The sequence below is a fragment of the Ixodes scapularis genome, unplaced genomic scaffold (genome assembly GCF_016920785.2).
Source record: "Ixodes scapularis isolate PalLabHiFi unplaced genomic scaffold, ASM1692078v2 ptg001212l_1___fragment_1__unscaffolded, whole genome shotgun sequence".
In the NCBI taxonomy this organism is placed as follows: domain Eukaryota; kingdom Metazoa; phylum Arthropoda; class Arachnida; order Ixodida; family Ixodidae; genus Ixodes; species Ixodes scapularis.
In genome coordinates, this window is record NW_024610117.1 from 523,175 (window position 1) to 544,304 (window position 21,130).

Below are 21,130 nucleotides of genomic sequence, written 5' to 3' on the forward strand. Positions count from 1 at the left end.
CATGCAGATCTAGATTGAAGGCAGCAAATATCTTACCTGAAGTCATGGTGTGTGTCCGAAGTATATTGCATTAACATAATTGACCCAACCTCTCATTTTTGTTTTCAGTGCCTCTAGCGAATTGTGGATGCTAGGATTGCTTTTGTTTGTTTCACATAATCTACAACACTTTTTTCACCTTTATACTCAATGCAGCCCTTGCCGAACGGAAGCTAGCATCGACTAGGCCAATTCGTTCCTACATCACCAGCCGAGCCGAGGATCAGGTCCCTGGCAGTCTGCAAAGGTTGTTGATGGTAAGCTGCCTTGTATATACAGCTGTGTAATAGCAGCTTGTCCTGGATGACAATTTGAAATGTGTGTTTATGTTTTAGAAAGTGAAATTTGCATGGGCATAGTTGCAACGCGAAACCTTAGCAAGCCTGTTCTGATCTTTCATCCTTTTGAGATTTCAGTACAGCCGTTTCCGCTGCACACATACTGTCTACATGGGCCAGGTAGAGACTTGATCCATATGAAGGTAAGGAGGTGATTATCAACTGCTCAGTGCTGTCCGTGGTGACGTTCTCTCCTTATCAGATGACTTACCATGCTTGGTTCGCAAGTCATTTTAAAAGGAGAGCAAGTCCGCTGGTGCATGATGCTCCCAGTACTGAGCAGTCGACGATCGCTTGTTCACACTCGTAGAGATCACAACTGTACTTCAAGCTCGGCAAGTGTGACACTTATGTGATTCAGCCTAGCTGTGGTGTGCTGAGCGGTATATGTAGAGCTAGTTGACTTGTGCACACACACTGGCTGTGCGGTATAAAACGCGCCCAATTGGCAACTTTAATGCAGTCTCGTGTAGTCCCATTGATGTTTTCTTTTGACGTGCATGATATGTGTTCACACTTTTTTTTTCTCGCTTACCGACAGTTCTAGCTGTCTGCAGGGAGTGAGTGTGAAACATGCCAACAAGCCTCTAAAGCAGTATGCAGTGCAATTTTGGTCTATTGTGCAAGCGAGGAAGAAGACTGCTCGTTTCGCTGTTGAGGCTGCGCCATAGACTTTAGATAGTTTTATCTGAGCATTGTTACGACCCGCTCCACTCAAAAAGAAAGCACCTGCATGCTCACAACGCTCAGTCAGCAACGACCCGTTGGAGCGCAGATGCCGATGGAGCAGACAATTCCTGCACCCCGATGACCACTGCCGACTGAGCGTTACGTGCGCGCCTGGTTACTTTCCCGCTCAGTGGCTGAGCGGAGCGGGCCGTAAAAAGCGCTCAGCTAAACATTTTTCTGATAGGGGGTGGCTGACGCAGAGATATTTCAGGCAGAAGGATGGCCGACATTGCTCACATCAATTCTCAGTATGAGCAGCTCTCATCGCACTACTGAAATTATGATTCAAACTTCCTCTACCCCTTTCTAAAGGTTTTGAAGGTGCTCCTAGCAGTATTGTCGGGCTAGACATAATCATACCCAGATCCACTCCAATAAATTCTAAGAGGATGAAGTCAGTGGCCACATAGCTTGTGCAAAACTAAATCTGGATATCACTCCTCCTTCCTGTTTTTCACTGCATTGAGAACCTTGTCTCAGTATGTGATTGGTCTGGGAAGAAAATTGACCAGATAAATAATATTACTTCGAAAATAGATGTCCCATACATATTAACCTACACCTACCAGCCACTGTACACCGCCTTACTACTGATTTGTTAGCGTTCTATTGATTTGCCTAAACTGTTCGCACCTGTAGACATTAATGATGATCACGAGGGAATGTTTCTTGTCATATGATGTCATATGCTTAAAGTAAGTGAGGCTTGCGGACATTTTCAAGGGCTATTGGGCATGCCGATGGTAAACACTCAATGTGAGTTTATGGTAGACGCTAATAATATATACTAGTTTCTGTGTAAGTCGCTATTTTTTATTTGGTGAAGTCTGCAGATTGAGTTTTAGTCAGGTTGCCATTATGTGAGAACACAGGAGCCATACTCTGCAATTTATTATATGTTTACATGTGTCTGCCCAATCTCATCAGTATGTGTACAACAATGAGCTGTATTCGCGACTCCAACGATCTATAGGGGGCGCCACCACAAACATGGCGGCTGGGAACAGGTCGCGTCGGCTCGGCCGGGCCGCCTGAACGGGTAGCGCATTCAATTTAACATATTTTCTTTTGTTTAATGCCCTATTTTATATGTATTTCAACTGCGACGGTTAAGTGTAGCCGGTGCACATAAAGTTCCGGAGCATAGTTTTGTTTTCCCGGTGCTTTTTGTTCTTTTCATGTCAAACTTTTGTTTCGGAGATTTTGTTCAATACCGAAACTATGGGCTCCGGAGAGACGGTAATGAACTCTAATCAGTTTTGATCAGGTAAGGAAAGCAGCGATGACTACAGAATTGTTCCACCGACAGTAATTTTCAGCTAACTCGCATCCCTCAACCATACGACTTATCTGCCGGCGAAATCGAGCTTTTGTGCGTATTAAGAAACAGCTCCAGTCGTCTGCTTGGTCAGCAACACAGGTTGCAGGAAAATTACGAAAATTAAGCAAGCGCTTTTCGAGCCAAGCTTGAGCTTTTTGAGCCCCACTAAGCAGCTGATACTCGTATTTCAACTCAGGTTTTAGTGACAATCGAGAAGTCATTTTGACGAATGTGCGGGTTATGCATTATATTACGTACCATGTCCCACTAACGGGATATTAGTATATCATTTCGGCTGAAATAATAAGCTTACTTGACTAGCTATTAGGTGAACTGCTGAATCAAAGTATATTAGACAGAGATATACTACCTAAACTCAGCCATATTGTTCTAGCCGGCAGCACGGAGATGATTGCGGACAAATTTGAAGAGAGTCTTCATCGGAGAGTCACGCAGAACCCCTCTGCATTAAACTTAACTTCAAATCCTGAATGGAGAAATAGAGTATCTTTTGTGGCCGGACAACCCGAGCAATGCAGACGAATATTGCTGCTGGCTTCAACGAGGGTATATTATAAATATTGGAGGCGCAATAGATAGTAATGTCGTGACAGCTTCTAACTTTGCGAGACGCGTCCCCCACCTTTTGAAAGCAGACAATATCCCTCATTAATCGTATGCAGCGAGCAGGTTTTCCAGAATCAAGTAGATGCGAAATCAGCCCAACTTTTGCGGTGTGGTCCAGAGGCTCTTTCGGCAAAAAGCAGCCAAGATGAATAGCCAATGCACCGACCAGCGTGGGTGGCTCAATCTTGACGCTAATCAAACACAACCAAATTCAAGAAAAGCAGCTATTGAACCTTCCCATTCACTTGACTGCAGCATTGGGGTTCCCTCCAGTGAAACACCTCGTCTGTCGTCCTCGGTCCACTGTTCTACATACCACTTATCAGTTACCGAGTAGTCGTCACTTTGAATGTCATTCGAGACAGAGAAGAAATCAAAACGTTTTTCCGTGATTCCTCTCCATCCAAAAAATTGAAAGCACGCGACAGTGTGTTGTGGAGTAAACAGGCTTTCAAACACGTGATAGAAGAAAACAATTTACTGAGGCTTCATCACACTGATGAACACTCAGGCAAACTTGAGAAATATTCGGACCTTCGTCAAATTACATTGTTCGCCACCGCGTCGACAACACGTGTCCGCAAAAGCGGCCAGAGACGTGGAGAGGCGCAGAGTGACCAGGTTCCCGGTTTTCCCGCTTGGTGCTGTCCGTTTTGCTGGAGTCGCGAATATGTCAGGTATGATTTGTCATTGTCTCAGTAAGACCAATGAATCGCTATATTTTCCTAAAAATTTCTGGATCTATCGCCCCTATCGGGACGAACGGCAATGTTAAACTACATGCCAACTACTCCACCGAGTTTTCCCGTCTCTCGACACGCCCTTTTGAATTAAAGTAGATGATTTCCACGAGCCTTTCTCTGAAGTGGGCCTTTTTCATGCAAATAGCTGACCTTGATTATGAGATAACTGGGCCATTTTTGCCGCTTGGTGATCCAGTGTGTTGTTACAATTGTGTCCCTTAGGGCAATCAAAGTATTTTTGTTTTGATATAGTTTCCAGATTGAAAATGAAGTGAAGACAATTAGTGCATTAGTTGCAAAAGGTTTTTCTTTTACATGGGCCTCTTGTCTCATGCCCCTGATTTTCTGGCCACTTGATTAGCTTGGTTTATTTTTTTAAAGGTGATACTTCGTTTTTGTGCTTTTGTTTTGGGTGTTTTTCAGGCTGATTTTCTTTTTGTTCTCAATAGTGTGTATATATTGCACCGTTGAGTTCAATAAAAATTTGGTTTCGAGTCAGCGCTCTGTCCGTGTCCTTTACCCTGTCCGTCGTCCTTTGCGCTGTTTCAACCTTTTAAGCCCTCGCCCGTTTGGAATTTCTGGATGATCATGTGCAGCTGGTATTGATTCACCCTGTCATTTTACTGTGCTGTTGATTCCCTTTGCAGGTGCTCTAATGAAAGACTTCTCTTCCTGGGTGCATGGTCGACTTGCATCACAAGCTGCATGAAAAGTGTGAAGAACATTTCCTAGGCCCGTGACATGCAGCCTCTTTCATCCAGCGCACTCCTCTAGCGACAAGCCCATGATCACCAGCAAAGCTGTAGCTTCACTGGAGCTGACAATAAACAATTACGGTAACAATTTTGTTTGTTTTATTTGCTACCATGTGTATGAGCGACAGATGTCTGTGGCAGCCGCTTTACCAAAAAGGTGTATACCTATGCCAGAAATTTACTTTCATGTACAGTGTGACATAATTGTTTACACTCATTTGTTGTTGAAATTACCTTTCTTATGAACTACATCATTTCTATTCAGGTGTAAATTGCACACAAAACCACATGTTAGGCTGTAAGACAAGACCGGGAACTGTACGATTTTAGCCCGCTAGCCTGGGGTCTTGCTGGTATCTTACCGCGTTACTGGTACTACGCTGGATATTTGTGCTGGCAGCAGCCCGGGAACTCGCTGGGACAAAACAAGTCCGGGAACTGTATGGCTTGAGGGCGCTAGCCTGGGGTCTTGCTGGTATCTTACCGCGTTACTGGTACTACGCTGGGGATTTGTGCTGGCAGCAGCCCGGGAACTCGCTGGGACAAAACAAGTCCGGGAACTGTATGGCTTGAGGGCGCTAGCCTGGGGTCTTGCTGGTATCTTACCGCGTTACTGGTACTACGCTGGGGATTTGTGCTGGCAGCAGCCCGGGAACTCGCTGGGACAAAACAAGCCCGGGAACTGTATGACTTGAGGCCGCTAGCCTGGGGTCTTGCTGGTATCTTATTGCGTTACTGGTACTACGCTGGGGATTTGTGCTGGCAGCATCACGGGAACTCGCTGGGACGCCCAGTGCTGGGTGTCCCAGTCAGTTCCAGTCACTGGCCGGTGACTGGCAATCTCACTGGCCCGTTGTCTCTCCGCGCTGCATTTCCAGCGTCGCCCCAGTAGGATCTTACCGGCAGACCGGTACTGCCCCAGTCCCAAACCTGCGAGTTGTGCTACTTGGGATCTGCCTGCCGCTTCCGCTGACAGGGTGGAGACAACCTACGACCAGGCTCGCCCCGCGGCGGCGCCATATTGTGGCTATTCTCTGTATTGGCGGCAGCAGCAGCAGCCGTGTGTGATGCATTCGGAGTGAAAGACCGAGGGCTGTGTTTAGCAAGACATGACGTGGTGCTGTGTTCCACTGTGCAAGGGGTCATCCAAAGAAGGATATCGGCTTTTCCCTTTTCCCCATGACCATGTGGGGAGAAAGATATCGGAAACGCAAGTGAAACGTGACCGCTGCAAGGTGACGAACGCCTCGAGAATATGCAAGGTAAGGAATGCGGGTGGGTTTTATGCATTAACGAATTTTATTTCGCATTTCTTTTAGCAGCTGTCATCGACAGCTGGAAAATTCGAGCAGCTAACATTCATATGAGCAAAATAGATCACGGTTCTTTTTTTAACGCAAAAAGGAGACAACGACGGGCACAAACACGCCAGACACTACAGACATGTATTACGCGTTTTCGTGTGTCCGTTATCTCCTTTTGCGTTCAAGAAATATATCTTGCAAAACTAATGAACGTGCCTTGTGACGGTTACTTTAAGCTGTGTTTAACCGTAATTCTTGTGACGTGTGATTAAGTTTTCAAGACTCCTGTCTCGTAGTGCGAACGCTTCTATAAGTGTGAAAACGCTATTGCTATGTCTTTAAAGCATCTCAAATACTGTAATCCGCGCAACATTATGGTTAAATGTAAACAGATTGATAGCTTGGAACAACGGCACTCCCGGAAACTAATCAATCTGCAAATCATGCTCCAGTCTTCACGGTGGGCGGAATTATTAGCAGTTGGAAGCATGTTAATGCGTACCATTTCACCGGCGCTTACGCCCCTGGTGACACATTAAGAGACTTTGTGTTTCATCTCATTAGGCTGGCAGAGAGATTTCTCTCCGTGTTGTGTGTGTTACCTGCGACACGGGCTCCCCCAACCGTGCCATGTGGCGGTGCTTGAATCTGTCTAGCTCTTGCAAATCTTTGACTGTGAGCAGTGTTCCGCACCCATGCAATGAACAGAAAAAGATTTGTATTTTAGGCCCGACCCTGCTCATGTACTCAAGAACCTGAGAGGGCACCTTGTCCGAAGGGACGTCATACAGCTCAGTGATGACACAGTTTCCACATTTAATTTGCCATGAGCTGATGTTTCCATACAGCATGTTGACACTTTGATTCAACAGCAAAGTCAGGAACAACTGCAGGTAGCTCCAAACCTCAGTGAAATTCACGCGTCGAAAGGTCACTTTACAAAAATGAAATTTAGCATAGCTGTACAGTTATTTTGAGACGCTCCTGCAGCTATGAGGTACTTGACAGAAAAGAGCAACCTTCCACCTGAGGCTGAAATGACTGCATGGTTCTTTCAGCTTGTCTCATGGTTATATACGCTAATGACAGCCCGCCATCCGGTTGTTGCTTTGAGTTTAATGGAGGAAACAAGTATGAACAAGAAATTTCAACCTTGGACCTTTCTTTAGATGGGTTCAGCGGATTGATCATTGGTGTGAGAAAAATTTGTAAAAATTGGCCAGTCAGGTGTTCACATGTCAATCAGTGTTGTGTTGAAGCTTCACGCTTTTCTGCTCAAAGAATGTAGCCACAAGTTTTGCTCACTCTTTCGCTAGTGCAGGACTGCCTTCAGAACATGTTCTCTGTGGTTAGGATGGTAGCACCTGTACCTAGCTCTTATGATCTCAAGAAGGCTGTGAAATAGTGTCGGTGAGCCAGTTCCTGAAGATGCGAAAAAGACCGGGCTATAAAGTTGAAGACAGCGACTACTTTGTTGACTTTCTGTCGGCAGAGATTCAGAACGTAAAAAGTCAGAGCGAGCCAGACGGCAGTGAAGAGAGCAATGGTGACATTGGTCGCCTTGCTGCCACTGTCTCCTTTGAAGGAGATATATTTGTTCACTTATCAGGCTTTTTATTAAGGCCAATTGTTCAATCTGTGGAACATTGTTCAGTCTGCATGAAACAGCATGTGTCGGAACAACCTGGGGAAGAGCATTGTCTTGTTCAGTTCAAAGAGTACACAAAAAATGGGAACTATTTAGTTTGTGCGATTAAAGATGCACTCAACAACGTTTTCTAGATTGAAAGCACCTTCAAGATCTTTTCTGAAAATGAAGATGTCAGCCACCTGAAGACACCTATGAAGAAGCTGAAAAAAAAAATGATCTCTAAGAATGTCACTCTACCACAAGGGGTGGTTCTCATTTGAACCCGTTCGCATTTCTACCTTCTCGTTTTTACATTCTCATTTCAACCCAGCGCAAAACAACTTTCGCGTTTCTCCCTTTCTCATTTAAACCGTTCTCAAAACAAACCTTCGGGTTTTGACCCTTCTCAAAACGACTTTTCTCATTTTAACCTTTCTCATTTCATATTTTCTCAAAACATACTTTCTGGTTTGGACCATTGTCAGAAAGACTTTTCTCATTTTAACCTCTTTCATTTCGAACCCAAATTAATCCAACATCATGATCTCGCAATCTTTCTGCGGTATTTATGGCGAATTCGGGTAATTAATTGCCTTCGAGCCCTTGCCTGTGGCACCGGCGATTAAAAACGCGCCAGCGGCGCATCACGTGACCCTCTCCACCAGAATGCATAGCACAATGAACTGGCGTTTTTATTTGACTGGGTCGTGAGTGAGGTCTGTTAACTTCTTCTTCGATCATTCTATGGTACCATGAGCACGCTGCATACGCCAACAACATAAATTACGACTCTTTGAGGTGTGTGTAAACAGAAGCGGCCTCACAAAACTTTTCAAAATATTGGCATTACCACAGTCTCTACAGCTGGCAGAATATTAAAATATAAAATTAATGAAAGGGCAGATGTATAATTCAGTGTGGTGCTGCCCGCACGTGCGTCAAATTTCAATAAACTTCGTTTGGATTTTCCATGAACTGTTGCCACGGAGACTTGCCAGCGTCGTTTTCCATATTCTGTTTACTGTTAGTAGGGAGTTTTAGTAGATCGTTCCCATGACTCCGATAACGATACCCGATACTCCGCCACCGCCTCCCTTGCGCATGCATAGTATCGTTATCGGGGGTACCGGAACGATCTACTAAAACTCTCTGGTACCTTGTTTCGAATCCTCAGTCTTCTCATTGCACCCACCCTCCTTGAAATTGTAATGCGTGTTCAAGTTTCAAACTGCATCACTATGCATACTTTTTTTCAGCGGTGTAATAACTTGTTATTACGGAGTTGTAAAATAAAGTGATGTATGATGCAGCCCGTGTCTCGTAGCAAACATACCTCGCTCAGGCCGGACTAATTCTTCCAAAAATGTTGACTTTCTTTGAAACATAAATTATCTTTCTCTTCGTTGTTTTTGCTATCTTGTCTCAGAACACAAAAGGGTGCCTGTCTCGATGGCTTCGTTTGCCACTCGAACCCGCTATTTGCCGCTTCAGCGAGCATTGTATCGTTTGGTTCCCTATCCCGATTCGGATGTGACGATACCGGATACAGTCTGGCAGAAAAGCTGCCCGACCTCTTGGAGCTCGGGAAAACTTCTGCTGGTAAATTTCCGGTACACGCCTGAGAAGCGCAACCCGAAAAGCATGCACCCGCCAGCCTTTGACCACGCGAACGTCCTTGCCGAAGATATGGGAAAACTTTTTTTCAGGGAAAATGACCACCCGAATTTGCCATTACAAGCAATAACACACGGCTAGCACAATGATCCATTCGCTCCACACGACGACATCTTAACGAAATACAGCGACAGAAGAGAAATGAAGTACCGAATCTGCGCTGGCACTTTTGAAACCACGTCACCATGTGACCACGTAGCTACGTCAACAGACTCGGGGTGGCACGCAGGCATAAGGAAAATTGTTTCGTGTGCTATGCAAGAGATGGTGCCGCTTCGCTTCATCTTCAACCTTCATCCTCAACTGTTTTTCCTTCTTTCTATACCTCACTACGGAGTTCAAATGACAACGGGTTCAAATGAGAAAGGGTCGAAACGCGAAGGGCGTTTTGCGAATGGGTTCAGACGAGAAGGGTTCAAATGAGAATGGGTTCAAATGAGACGGGTATAAATAAGAAAGGGTCGAAATGCGAAAGGTTAAAACGAGAAGGGCGTTTTGCGAATGGGTTCAAACGAGAAGGGTTCAAATAAGAATGGGTTGTTTCGAGATACACCCACCACGAGTGCAATGCAGTGAACATTTGGGTGTCATCGAAAAGCTGTTGAACCGCTGTGTAGCGATGCGGCTTTGCATTTATGTGTGGTGGATAAACGTTCCGGAAGCGACAAGTGAGTCTCGTGGTAGCAAGACTGTTGCCGGTACAAATCCCCAGTAGAGATTAAAATAATTTGTCTGAAAAAGCGCTTTGTGCTAGGTGAGCTTTGGAGTGTACTATTTACAGATTTGTTTTATTTCATAAATTAAAATCGTTTCGACTGTTATGGCACTGATTCGACTCTTCTGTATCTATTCACTTGATTTATGTTGATATTGTTTGCAAGCTTATATGATGTTTCACAAAGTGATGCAGAGATACTACATACCCTGTAACAACTTAAATGAGGCACCTAAAATACTTCATAAAAATAAAATAGGCACTCGGATGAATTTGAGCGTCGAGAAGGAAAGGAGCTGCCTTTAAGACCCATGGTAAAAATGCCGGCACCGCCGCCAAACAAAATATTGACGGATGAGAAGGCAATAGCTTTGCATTTCCGAGGCCCGAGTCATAAAACGATCTTACGCCAAAAATGTGCGTAAGACAAAACGTAAGAACATATTTGTATTCACAAAAGGAAATTATCATAAATTTTGTGCAGGTTACGACGGAATCCTACGACAGCTCCGAAGCTGTTTTACGCAGTTTTTACGATCAAATCAGCATAACCGACAGCGTCGCTCAGTTACTTGGTCGCGACGCCCAACGGACGTTTATTTGTCTACGTGCTCTTCTCGCGCGTCCCGACTTCAAGCAGCAAGAAAAAAGTGAAAGCCGTTTACAACTCCCTGTAACGCCGAATTGGAGCGCAGCTCTTAAGGAGGAGGAGTGAAGGGTACTAGGGGAGGGTAGACCCCTCCTCCTTCTCCTCCTCCTCCCCTCATTCTTTAATATGCTCCGGGGGGGGTTGTCACGTGATTTCGGGGAGTGGGGGTCACGTGACCTCGGGGAGTGGGGGTCACGTGACCTCGGGGAGGCGTGACCTTGAGAGGTCACGCGGGGGGAGGGGTCACGTGACCTTGGGGGGGTCAAGTGACCTGGAGGGGTCACGTAATCTGGAGGGGTCACGTGACCTGGAGGGGTTACGTGACCTCGGGGGTCATGTGACCTTGGGCAGGAGACCACGTGACCTCGGGGGTTACGTGACCTTGGAGGGGTCACGTGACCTGGGGGTCACGTGACCTTGGGGTGACCTTGGGGGTCTCGTGACCTTCAGGGGGTCACGTGGGGTCACCTTGGGGGTCACGTGACCTTGAGGTGACCTTGGGTGGGGTCACCTGACCTCAGAAGGTCACGTGAGCTTGGGGTGACCTTGGGATGACCTTGGTGACGGCGACGGCGACGCGGACGGCGACGGCGACGCCAACGGCGACGCTGCTCAAGCCGGAAACGGGCGCCTAAGAGCTGCGCTCTAAAAAGTAAAAAAGCACTTGAAACAGACCACGACGAACGAGAACGCTGGATCGACAAACACCCGGGAAGTGGTCCAACGGCCACGATTCCACCGGTCCCGACCAAGCGAACTCGGCAGAATATAGGCCTAGCAGGCACTCCGACTCGGCGCACCGTTGCTCCGACGGTCCTTTGCCAAGACGGTTTTCCACGACCGGCTGGCGTTCCGAATGGAATGAGCCCGCACGACCCTTGTGGACCCTTCCCGTATTATAGTTTGATCGCTGACCTCAAGTTTAGAATAAGAGGTCAGTCTCTTCCCCTTGTTGTCTCCTTGTTTTCCGAGGCAGCGGTGAGAAACTCTGTCTTTGAAAAGGGACTCTCATTGGTTCTATCTCCTTGTTTGTGTGATATGGAGCTCAGATAAACGCCATATGGATTACCAACACGCTTCGCTTCACGATTCGCAACACGGTATGTACACTTTGTTATTAGTATGCCATTTTTATACTGACACGAATGCAGGTCACTGCAAAGGAGCTCAGGATTAAAGGGCAAGTTCTTTGAATGACCCAGGGGGAACGGCCATCGCCTCTGATTGAGAAAGATATTCCCTCAAACGGGCGCCGCCTTAGACCCCTGCTTCGAGTTCGGGGCCTCGCGAGGATCTCTGACCGCGTATTGGTACGTACAAGTACCTCCGCGGCTCCACGTTCCCGTCTTTCTGGCTTCTTATCTCGAGCACGTCCGAAAGACGAAATATTGAGCCCCGTTTGCATTCTGACTCTCGCCACGCTTCTGTAGAGCATGGAAGCGAATAGGTTCCGAAGGGGAGGCGAGGAGGAGGGTGTGAATTGTACGTCAGTTCAGCACCTTCGGCCCCTTTGGCTTCGGCGATGCACGTCACTGTCGAGCTATAACAGTCCGTGGGAGCTACGCGATGCTAGTCCAACCTTTCTTTGCCGAGTGTCACGTCAGTATCGAGTTGCAATCGCAAAAGACCGGTCCCGAAACGATTATTAATTCGCGGTTCAACAGCGCGAATCCAGTCCTTAGATCAAACGCGCGCGTCTGCTCCGAATGTGAACAGGTATTTACGTGGCTCTTGTTGACACTCTCGTAGTTCAAACGTATCTTTTTTAACTTCGGCTCGCTCCTACAACTCCTAGGCCGGGAAGAACGCCGCGGTAATTTGTTTCCACCTACAGTGCTATGTAAACGACTGACACGGACCGTCTTTTACAAACGATGACAGTTGTGTCAACTTCGTATCGATCTAGTTCGTAGCAGTCGACGAAGGCGGTTACGCATCCCGGCCTCGGCATTCGGGCACGTTAAAATCGTGTTAGCGTCGACATATCACTGCACGGACACGAATAATCCCAGACAAGCGGTGGTGGAAAGGCCGCTTGTGTTGTTAAAAATTCACGTGCTCCGAACTGCTCCAAATCATGCCGAGTTCTCCGATTAGTTGTTCGTGCTGCCGAAGACGCCGTCGCCATAGCAACAGCACCGGTAAGTTCTAGTTTTTCCGTACGAGAACGTCGCTTTTTTCCTCTCATCAAAGAACGCGTTCGTGAATACCGTTTTCTCCTCTTCCTACGATGTTCTTAACTTACGAACTTCTTACCTAAGTTGTCGTAAACTAAGAAGTTCTCCCTGAATCTGGTCTCAAATTCGCGACGCAGGAGCTGTATGCTTCTAACACAACTTTCTTTTGCTGAAGAAACGTCAATGAAACTGTGATTATTTAGGGCCAACACTTATGGCACAATGTGCGTAATTTTACCAAGTTGTGGCTCATTTTTCTCCGCAAAAACGCTTAGCGGACACAAAGCGTTCAGTGTGGCTAAGCCGGACCCTATCAGTGGAGCGGCCGGTAGATGGAGGCACCCTAGCCTGTCGTATACGGTCACAAACGGCATAAAGGAAGTTTTAGGTCAAGTGTGTCAACAAGCGTTTATTGGTAAGGTGTTGCATTTGCCAAGAATAAATTTATTCAAGTTCTGAAGCCCTTTTTTGTCTTCTTGTGGCGTTTATTTTTTTTATTAGATTAAATGTTCTGCAGGGTCAATTTTTGGCTTCGAGGAAGCAATAGGGCTTATTTAGGATTATGTTCAAGAAAGTGGAACTGGAGCATGGGATTTCTCTATCCCTAGGGAACGTGTCCGTGATCCGAATACGTCCCGGTACCGATAAGAAAGGGAAACGAGATGAAGGGTATGATTCTTAAGGAACTATATCTTTGATATGCTCCCGAAAAAAGAAATTCCCAAGTCGGACATGTACCTGAATCGCAAAATCCCAAGCTTCGGGGAAAGAAAAGACCACCTACTCTTTTACTTTGTGTTAAGGCAGAATACAGCCCACACTGAGGCTGCTTCTTTTTTCGGGACCACACCCCTTAACTTGTTTCCTTATCTTATTAGTAGCGGGACATATTGGGGTCACAAGAATGTTCTCCAGAAGTTAGGGAATCATACGCTCCCCTTCTTCAGCAAAATTTTTGAAAAACATTCACCATTACCGCGACACTAAAAAAGAACAAAAATCAGAATTTGTTTAAAAAGCTGAACCCATACAAACCCCCGTAAATTTGAAGAAAAAAGGAACGCCGTAAATGCGTAACCCACATTTCCAGCAAAACGCGTTACGCGTGCAAGGAATCGTCCCCTTACCTGAAGGCCGCCAGTTGCATGGCCATCTGCGCGTATCCATCGGGACTCATGTTGCACGACTGGACGAACTTCTTTCCATAGTCGGAAAATTGATAGAAGAGTCTTTCAACACCGCCGGCATATCTGTGGTGGTAATCGCAATTAATATGGGTTACAGCATCCTAAATCGTTAATCGCAGCTCGTTAACCTTTTTTTTTATATGAAAGTATCGTTTTACGGGAGCTGCTGCTGAAGAACAATATGGCTCTCATCTCTGACAAATTGATAAAGGTCAAATCAGGACGAGTGAACGTAGGAAATACAAAATTTCAATTTCAATACATCTTTACAAAAGACAAACTTGATTCCCTTTAACCAAGCCATATAGATAACTTGCACGTGAAGTTAGTCCGCCCTTCTTTTTAATAGCCAGAAGCGGATCGTTAATGCAGTTGAAACTCTCGCCCTTTCGCTAATTTATATCTGGCCAAGTGACGTCAGCGCAAAATATGTATAGCTACGACCTACTTGCAGACTGCTGTACGCTCGCGATAAATATAGCTGGACAAAGTAAGTTTTCTAAGAAAATTTCGGCTAGAAAGTCAAATTTCGACAGGTACTATTGCCATCATATTGTATATTGTTATACCCTAAGGTGGCCACTGTCTCGTAGGTTGTAAAACAAAGAGAACAATTTACGAAAATAATCCCTGAAGAAGGGGAACAAGAGGGACGAAAGACAGACACAAATCTCCAAACACAGCTAGGTCCAGCTCGCATGCACCCTTGCATTTAATTGCATTATAAACAAAACAAATTGGCGCCTGGATTCAGGCAACTCAAACTATCACCATATGTGCAGCTAGTTAGTGGATTTTGTCTTGTGAAATTTTAAGATGTAGCCCTTTTTCTGTAAGAAATGACATTAAAGCATTTCCCCGAGTCTACGACGGACGTGATCTTAGACCATAAATTAACTATGAATGTAACTCATTATAGCATCTCCCTACAGGCGTACCTAGCAGACAACGAAGTGCGTCGTCGGGTCGCTTCGCCTATCGAGAAAGAGCGCAAAACGATTGATTTATTTGACTGTCAAGATGAATAGTCTTAAATCCACAATCCAGCTGCACATTTGGTAAAGGTTAGAGCTCTCAGTGCCCAGGCACCGATGTTTCTAGTTCGTTTTACAGCGTAAGAAACATTATCGCCACTGTAAACATGTGTTGGGAGATCATCCGGATCGTCGAGATACGAAAATCCGTGTTAATGGACCCAGTGTTTTCAGGTGTGCAATTGAATGGGCAACTTTGTTTTGGCGACAACGGAGTTAAAAATGCTTAAATGCCAAATGTCTAATTAAAATAATCTTTATTTTAGGGGTGCCATTCTCTGTTAGTGTTCCTGCACGATCTATCGCAGGCGAAAAAGTGAACCGTTCATTAATACCTTTCTGTCCGCAATTGTTGGTCTTTCAGCTGGTATACTGACCTTGCCTGGGACGATTTCGCTTTCTCTATGTCATGTAACGTATCGGGCCCAAGATCAAATTCCAGTTTTTGTGGAGCTGCTTCCGCGTCGTCCTTAGATGCTTCGAAGCTCCCTGCCTTCTGGCTGCAATATTCGGCATTTATGTTTACAACACACTTTTAATACATGTGCAAGTATCGACATTGAATCAGCGAGCGCTTCATCTACAGTGCCAACCAACATCTCTACATGTGTATATATAAATAGTCATTAAAATATATTTGTAGAAATATCTGAAATCTCAGCTTACGCAACTTTCTTATCGTAAAGACTGAGTTGGTTAATGCATTTTTTGTGTATTTATTTAACCAAACGCTGGCGGGTCGTAATAGAAAACATGAACTTGGGACGCGTCATCTAATCAACGTTCCTGCACATTCTTTCGCGCGTCAAGCCAAGACTCGCTCGGCAAAATGAACCAGTGAACGGAGAAGAACAAAACGATACACCATATTTGTTTTCCTTGTTAAAAAAAAAAAAAACAATAAAAATGTTGTGTTGTTGCCAGACGAAACGCTTTTCGAGTCAATCTTCCCTCAAAAATCCGCGAGTGAAAAGGCGCTCGGCTATTTCAGTTGGAGCGTCCGTGGATGAGGCCCGGATCGCAGGAATTGGTGACGTGTTGGTCACGTGGTCCACAATCCTCGGACGAAAATCACGGTTCGGTTGGACATGTCAATGTGCCATTAAAGAAGGGAATGCTGTGGATATGTTTCCACTCGATAAGTGAATCAGACGTACCTTTTTGTGGATTGATCGAGTTTGGTCATTTGTTTGAACGCGATATGGCAGTTATATGGTTCAGAATACGAATTTAAAGAACAAAGGTGGCGGTCAGTCGTTCTTGACCTTACGAAGCCTCTGTTGAGGTTGCGAGGGAGCGTCTACTTCATTGTGTGCCAAGAACGTCAGAATATTGCAATGCTACTTAAGGGGTGAACTTCTGTAGAGTATTGGACGTGGTCACTGATGTGGTAGAAATTGTGAAGCGCTGCAACGGAAGCCTTAAAAAATATGCTCGACACACTGCAGTTTGTGTGCATGTGACCGCGCATTTTCTTTCGAAGACAACGCGCATCCGGAAATCTATGAAATAACTTGCAGTTGTGCTCGTTCGTGAACCTTGTGAACGTCTGTGGGTTGAACGAAGCCTTTGATAAGCAATTTTGATTACCTACAATCTGTTTTGCGATTGCGTTCCTTTTTTTTTTTTTTTTGCTCAAACTCCGTACAAAAGTGCGAATCGTTGCGTTACCAACGTAGAAGAGAAAAAAAAGAGTAAAAGAACGCTTCTGGAATAAAATTTCTTGCGGTTCAGATTCGTTTGTGCTCATTTTCAGCCGTTTTCAGTAGGTCCTTTCAAGGAGGTCTTGGAAGCATCACACCCTATTCAATTGAAGTAGCGTCAAGTGGCTTTCACTAAACATTCATTGCACGTTTCCTGGCGTGTGGCCTAAAGACTCGCTCCGTATCTCCGCGTTTGCCGCCTTGGGTGGCTACGAGACAAAGCGCTGGCATACGTATATCCCTAAGTGGCAGTTTCGAAGCCAGCCGATGTGCCCGTAATCTACCGGAGGCTTTTTGCGCAGAAGGTGCTGCGTAACCGAGCTTTCGTTGGCACGCCAAAAGGTTCCCGGGTGAACGAACTTAATCATCAGTCCCCCGCTGGCATGATCCATATGCCCATTGTTTGGTTCGGCACTTAAAACCCCGAATTGTTTTTATTTTCGAGGGTGTGAGAAATGAATTACACCTTATCAATAAGGTGTTAGAAAACTACGTCTCATAGTTGGGGCGCCTGGTCATAATACCCTAGGTTTAGCTGTGTTCGATCTCTGCATCTTTTCCGAAGTGTGCTCGAAATTCCACCATAATCTTACGGTGTTTTGCCACACGAATAAAGGTGTCACCTGGGGAACAGGCCGTACACGTTAATGATGGTGTTAAAATGTTTAGTCTTTAGTTTTAATGTGTTGTGTATTGTATACTCGTATAAACGTTTAGCCAACGCAACAAATCTTAGTAGCTAATTAAACAGCGCCGTACGTCTATCACCACGGTGGTCGTCCTGTTCGTGCGCCTTCTTTCTATCATGCACTAAAACAATCACGCACTATAAATAACGCAGTGAACGACACGAATCACGCCGCATTTATTTTTGTGATTGTATTAGCCGTTGATAAAAACCGCACCAAGGCAACGTGACGATATAATTACGGCGCTCCATGGATGCTTGAATACAATTTGGTGACTGCGGTCAAAGATAAGAGGGAGTTCTACTAGACCGTGTTTCCCCCTCCGCTAAGCCTACCGCAACGAAGGAACCGCTACAGCGCCCGTAGAGTTCCGGGTAGCGGAGGGGCTTTGCGGAGGCGGAAACACGTTCTACTAAAACTCCCTAATGTCACACAGAGTATAGTAAAGTGCATGTCTTTTATCACAAAACGTATTCGTGCGTACCGTACAAACTGAGAGTAACCGCCGCACCACTATTATTTTGTTCCGTTTATTAGCGCAGCTCTTAGGCGTCCGTTTCCGTATTTTACGGCGGCGGTGTAACCGCAATAAATTTAGCGGGAAAATTGACGTTACGCGACCTTAACACCAATTGAATTCCCCGCTAAATTTAGCGGGCAAGTTCAGATTCTCCGCTAGATTTAGCGGCCAACTACAGTTTCTCCGCTAGACTAAACGGGAAAATTGACCTCACATGACCTAAACACCAAATTGGTTTTGGGGTCACGTGGCGTCAATTTTCTCGCTAAATATAGCGGAGAAACTGAATTTGTTAATTTGTGCGATAACACCACGTCATGTGACTGCAGAAGTGTTGTAAGTTGGGCGAGTTGGTATGATGACGTGATGAACAGAACAGCGCACACAAAGCCAAGGACAGAGAGAAGGAACATGTATGCAGCGCTTGTGTGTCGTGCATGATCCCATCTCTGTCCTTGTCTTTGTATGTGCTGTACTGTTCATCGTGTCATATGACGTCATTTTCCCTGCTAAATTTAGCCGGCAAACAGAAATAGAGGAGGAGGGGAGAGGAGGCGACGGAGGAGGAGAGGTTACCGATGAGGAGGGGCATACCCTCCCCTCCATACCTTCCCCTCCTCCTCCTCAACAGCTGCGCTCTAATTTCGCAAACGTCTTTCACTTTATCTGAGGTCCTATATAAAAAAATAGTTTTAGAATAGCATACGCAAAGGCTTTGCGTATCCAAAGAATAGTGTTTTCGCCACTGCGCATGCGCCGAACGCTAACCGCGTTTTGCGAGCGCTATCTTACCGTACACCATTTTTCGGAAATTGAGTGCGTACAAAGCGAATATCTGCGCTCCTTCGAGGACCATTCGCGATGCGCGACAGGTAGGCTCAAGCCAAGACGAGCACAGTCAGGAAAAGGCGGCTCCCAGGACCGCGGCCGCTAGGCTACGGCCGCGTGGACGGCCGTCGTGAGCGCGGCGGCGGCGGCATCCTCCGTACTGCAGTTTCAATACACGCCGACATTGAATTCCTACGGGAGGTGCACTTCACGACCGGCTTGGAGGACCTAGCAAGCCTGGCAAAGATTGCCGGCCACTTGCTGCTTGCACCCGCTAACATTTCTCGGCAAACGGACGTCGGATATGTGTGCGAGGGTCAGTACGGGACCTCTCTTGCCGAGGCGACACACGCGGACCAGACCGGTTGACCGCTCTTATCGCATTCTCATATTTAAACAAACCTAAAATGTTGCTCCAGGCCAAAACACATCTTTTTCGGAAGTTACAGCATTTCGCGTGTGAAATAAGAATTGTAAGCGTAACTTGGTGGCATTGCAAGCGCTATATGCTCGGGTTTTTAAGTCGTGGCGGACGAACGCTATTCTCAAATTTCTGTCTTAGCATGCGCTAACGTAAATACTAATTTTAGAACCAGCGTGCGCTGAAAGAGCGTATTTTGTTTTAAAGCTCCATTATAGGAAGCGTTTTTTTTTCATTAAAAATTACATTTAATGATGGCACATAGCATTACCAGTGTCCAAGCTTCGATTCAATGTGCTATTCGATTCAATCGTATAATCCCGCAACCCAATAAGACTGCGTACTTTAGATACATTTGTTCTGTACAACCACAGAAATTTAGCCATCTTGTTGGTCCCGCCCAAACAGTGTAGGATACTCGTATATATGAATTTGGACATTGAGCGCGTTGTAGCCACCCAGATAAAATCCTCTCCTCGCCTTGGTTCAAATCGACGCCATCAGATGTCTGCTCGCTATGAGGCTAATGGCAGCCTGTCCCGGCTCCGGTTTCCCGTGCTTCTCTATGGGAGACACGATAGTTTTAAACGTTTTCTAAGTGCGCCGCGTCATGTGAAACATGGCACTTGTACTGTGTGTGTTGCATATGCGCAGCTTCCTCACTGAAATTAGTTTTAATGCCTCAAGCACTCCGAAAAACAATTTTATGAATGATTTGAAGCGGATATATCTCTGGCGCCAGCTTGTGTCAAGGTCAAAGCATGCGCGCCAAGAGAAAAGCGCATGTGCAGAGCTGCCATTACAGCCAGACACGTTTGTTTCCTAAGTCTGGCCGGTCGCGACGCGGTTGGATTAAGAGAGTTGAGATTTACTTGAAAGAAAAGTCGATGTCCATCCTACCGGCAGACAAAGAAAGAGGTTTCGTGACTCTAATACACAACTGGAGCGCGCCCCAATAAGGCCTGATCTGATCGATCACACCACAGCGTACGTTGTGGTGGGTGTCCTTACCTATATATAAAAATTTTCAACGAAAACTTTTGAAAATTCATAAAAATGAGATGGTCCACAAATCAATTAATATTTCCGGAAAATAATTTCCAGCCACCTTCGAAATTGAGTATTGAAAAAGAAATACATCGATTAGCTCAATATTTAACTAAAATTTCCTCATAAACGTTTTTATTTAGTGATAGTAAACTAATGGTTTCAATGGGAAACTTGGTAAGCATCGTCAAAAACACTAACTCAATTATTCTATAAATATAAAAGCCGAGAGCATCATTGCACAGCGTTCCAAGCCCTCAATTTGGAAGCGTTTTTTTTATTTCGGTTAGTTACCGTCGCGTGTTTTTGTGCCTGCAGTCCAGCTCGCGATTGGCCCAGGGCCGAAGTAACCGCCTCACCTCCCCCGTAGGATGGCGGCAAGTATGAGGCACGTGTGTTCTGCGTCTCGGCCACCGGGGAGAAGGACTGCTGGAACAAAGGTGCGCTCCAAGAGGGAACAATAAACAAAAACAGAGTCAAAATGGTCAGCGATGTCGTCTGTCTTTCCTTTATCTGTACTTTGTCCTTGTTTTCTCCCGCTGTTTTAAACCAAGTTGCTCAGAAACCAACTAGCCCGAAGATATATTTTATCAAATCAAAAGTAGACGTTCCTTTTTTTTTTTCTAACGCCGGAAGTTTTTTTTTTTTTCTTATATTTTGATAACATTAGTCGCTTTTGTGGTTTCCGATGATGCTTAAAAAGTTTCTAATAGGAATAATATATTTATTTTTGCTTATTTATAAATTTGACGAGTAAGTATAGGCAATTATTCACCTAATTTCGTTTTCTTGCAATTGTTAATAACGACCGTGGCTGGCAGTTTGTTTCAGGTAAGAGTTTTTTTTGTTGTTTTTTTGCTGAACCTTCACAGGTTGAAAAAAGGAAGGTCAGGAAGTCGTGCCAATTAGTTTAAAATATTCTACTCTGCTCGCTTACATTAAACAGCGCGCCTAGAGCGCAAATTCCTACCCAAGCGGTGGGGAGAGCCGGAGTCGAGGA

General features: G+C 45.5%; 1 protein-coding gene across 1 annotated transcript in view; it reads right to left on the bottom strand.

The window, feature by feature from the left end:
- Positions 1 to 13,824: 13,824 nt before the first annotated feature.
- Positions 13,825 to 21,130, bottom strand: part of LOC8027201 (carnitine O-acetyltransferase-like) — a 38,110-nt gene continuing 30,804 nt past the window's right edge. Inside the window, exons 7-8 of the mRNA XM_040220320.2 lie at positions 15,300 to 15,422; positions 13,825 to 13,951 (exon numbers count right to left, since the gene is read on the bottom strand). Coding sequence (XP_040076254.2) covers positions 13,825 to 13,951; positions 15,300 to 15,422 — 250 coding nt within the window. The remainder of the gene's footprint in view (positions 13,952 to 15,299; positions 15,423 to 21,130) is intronic.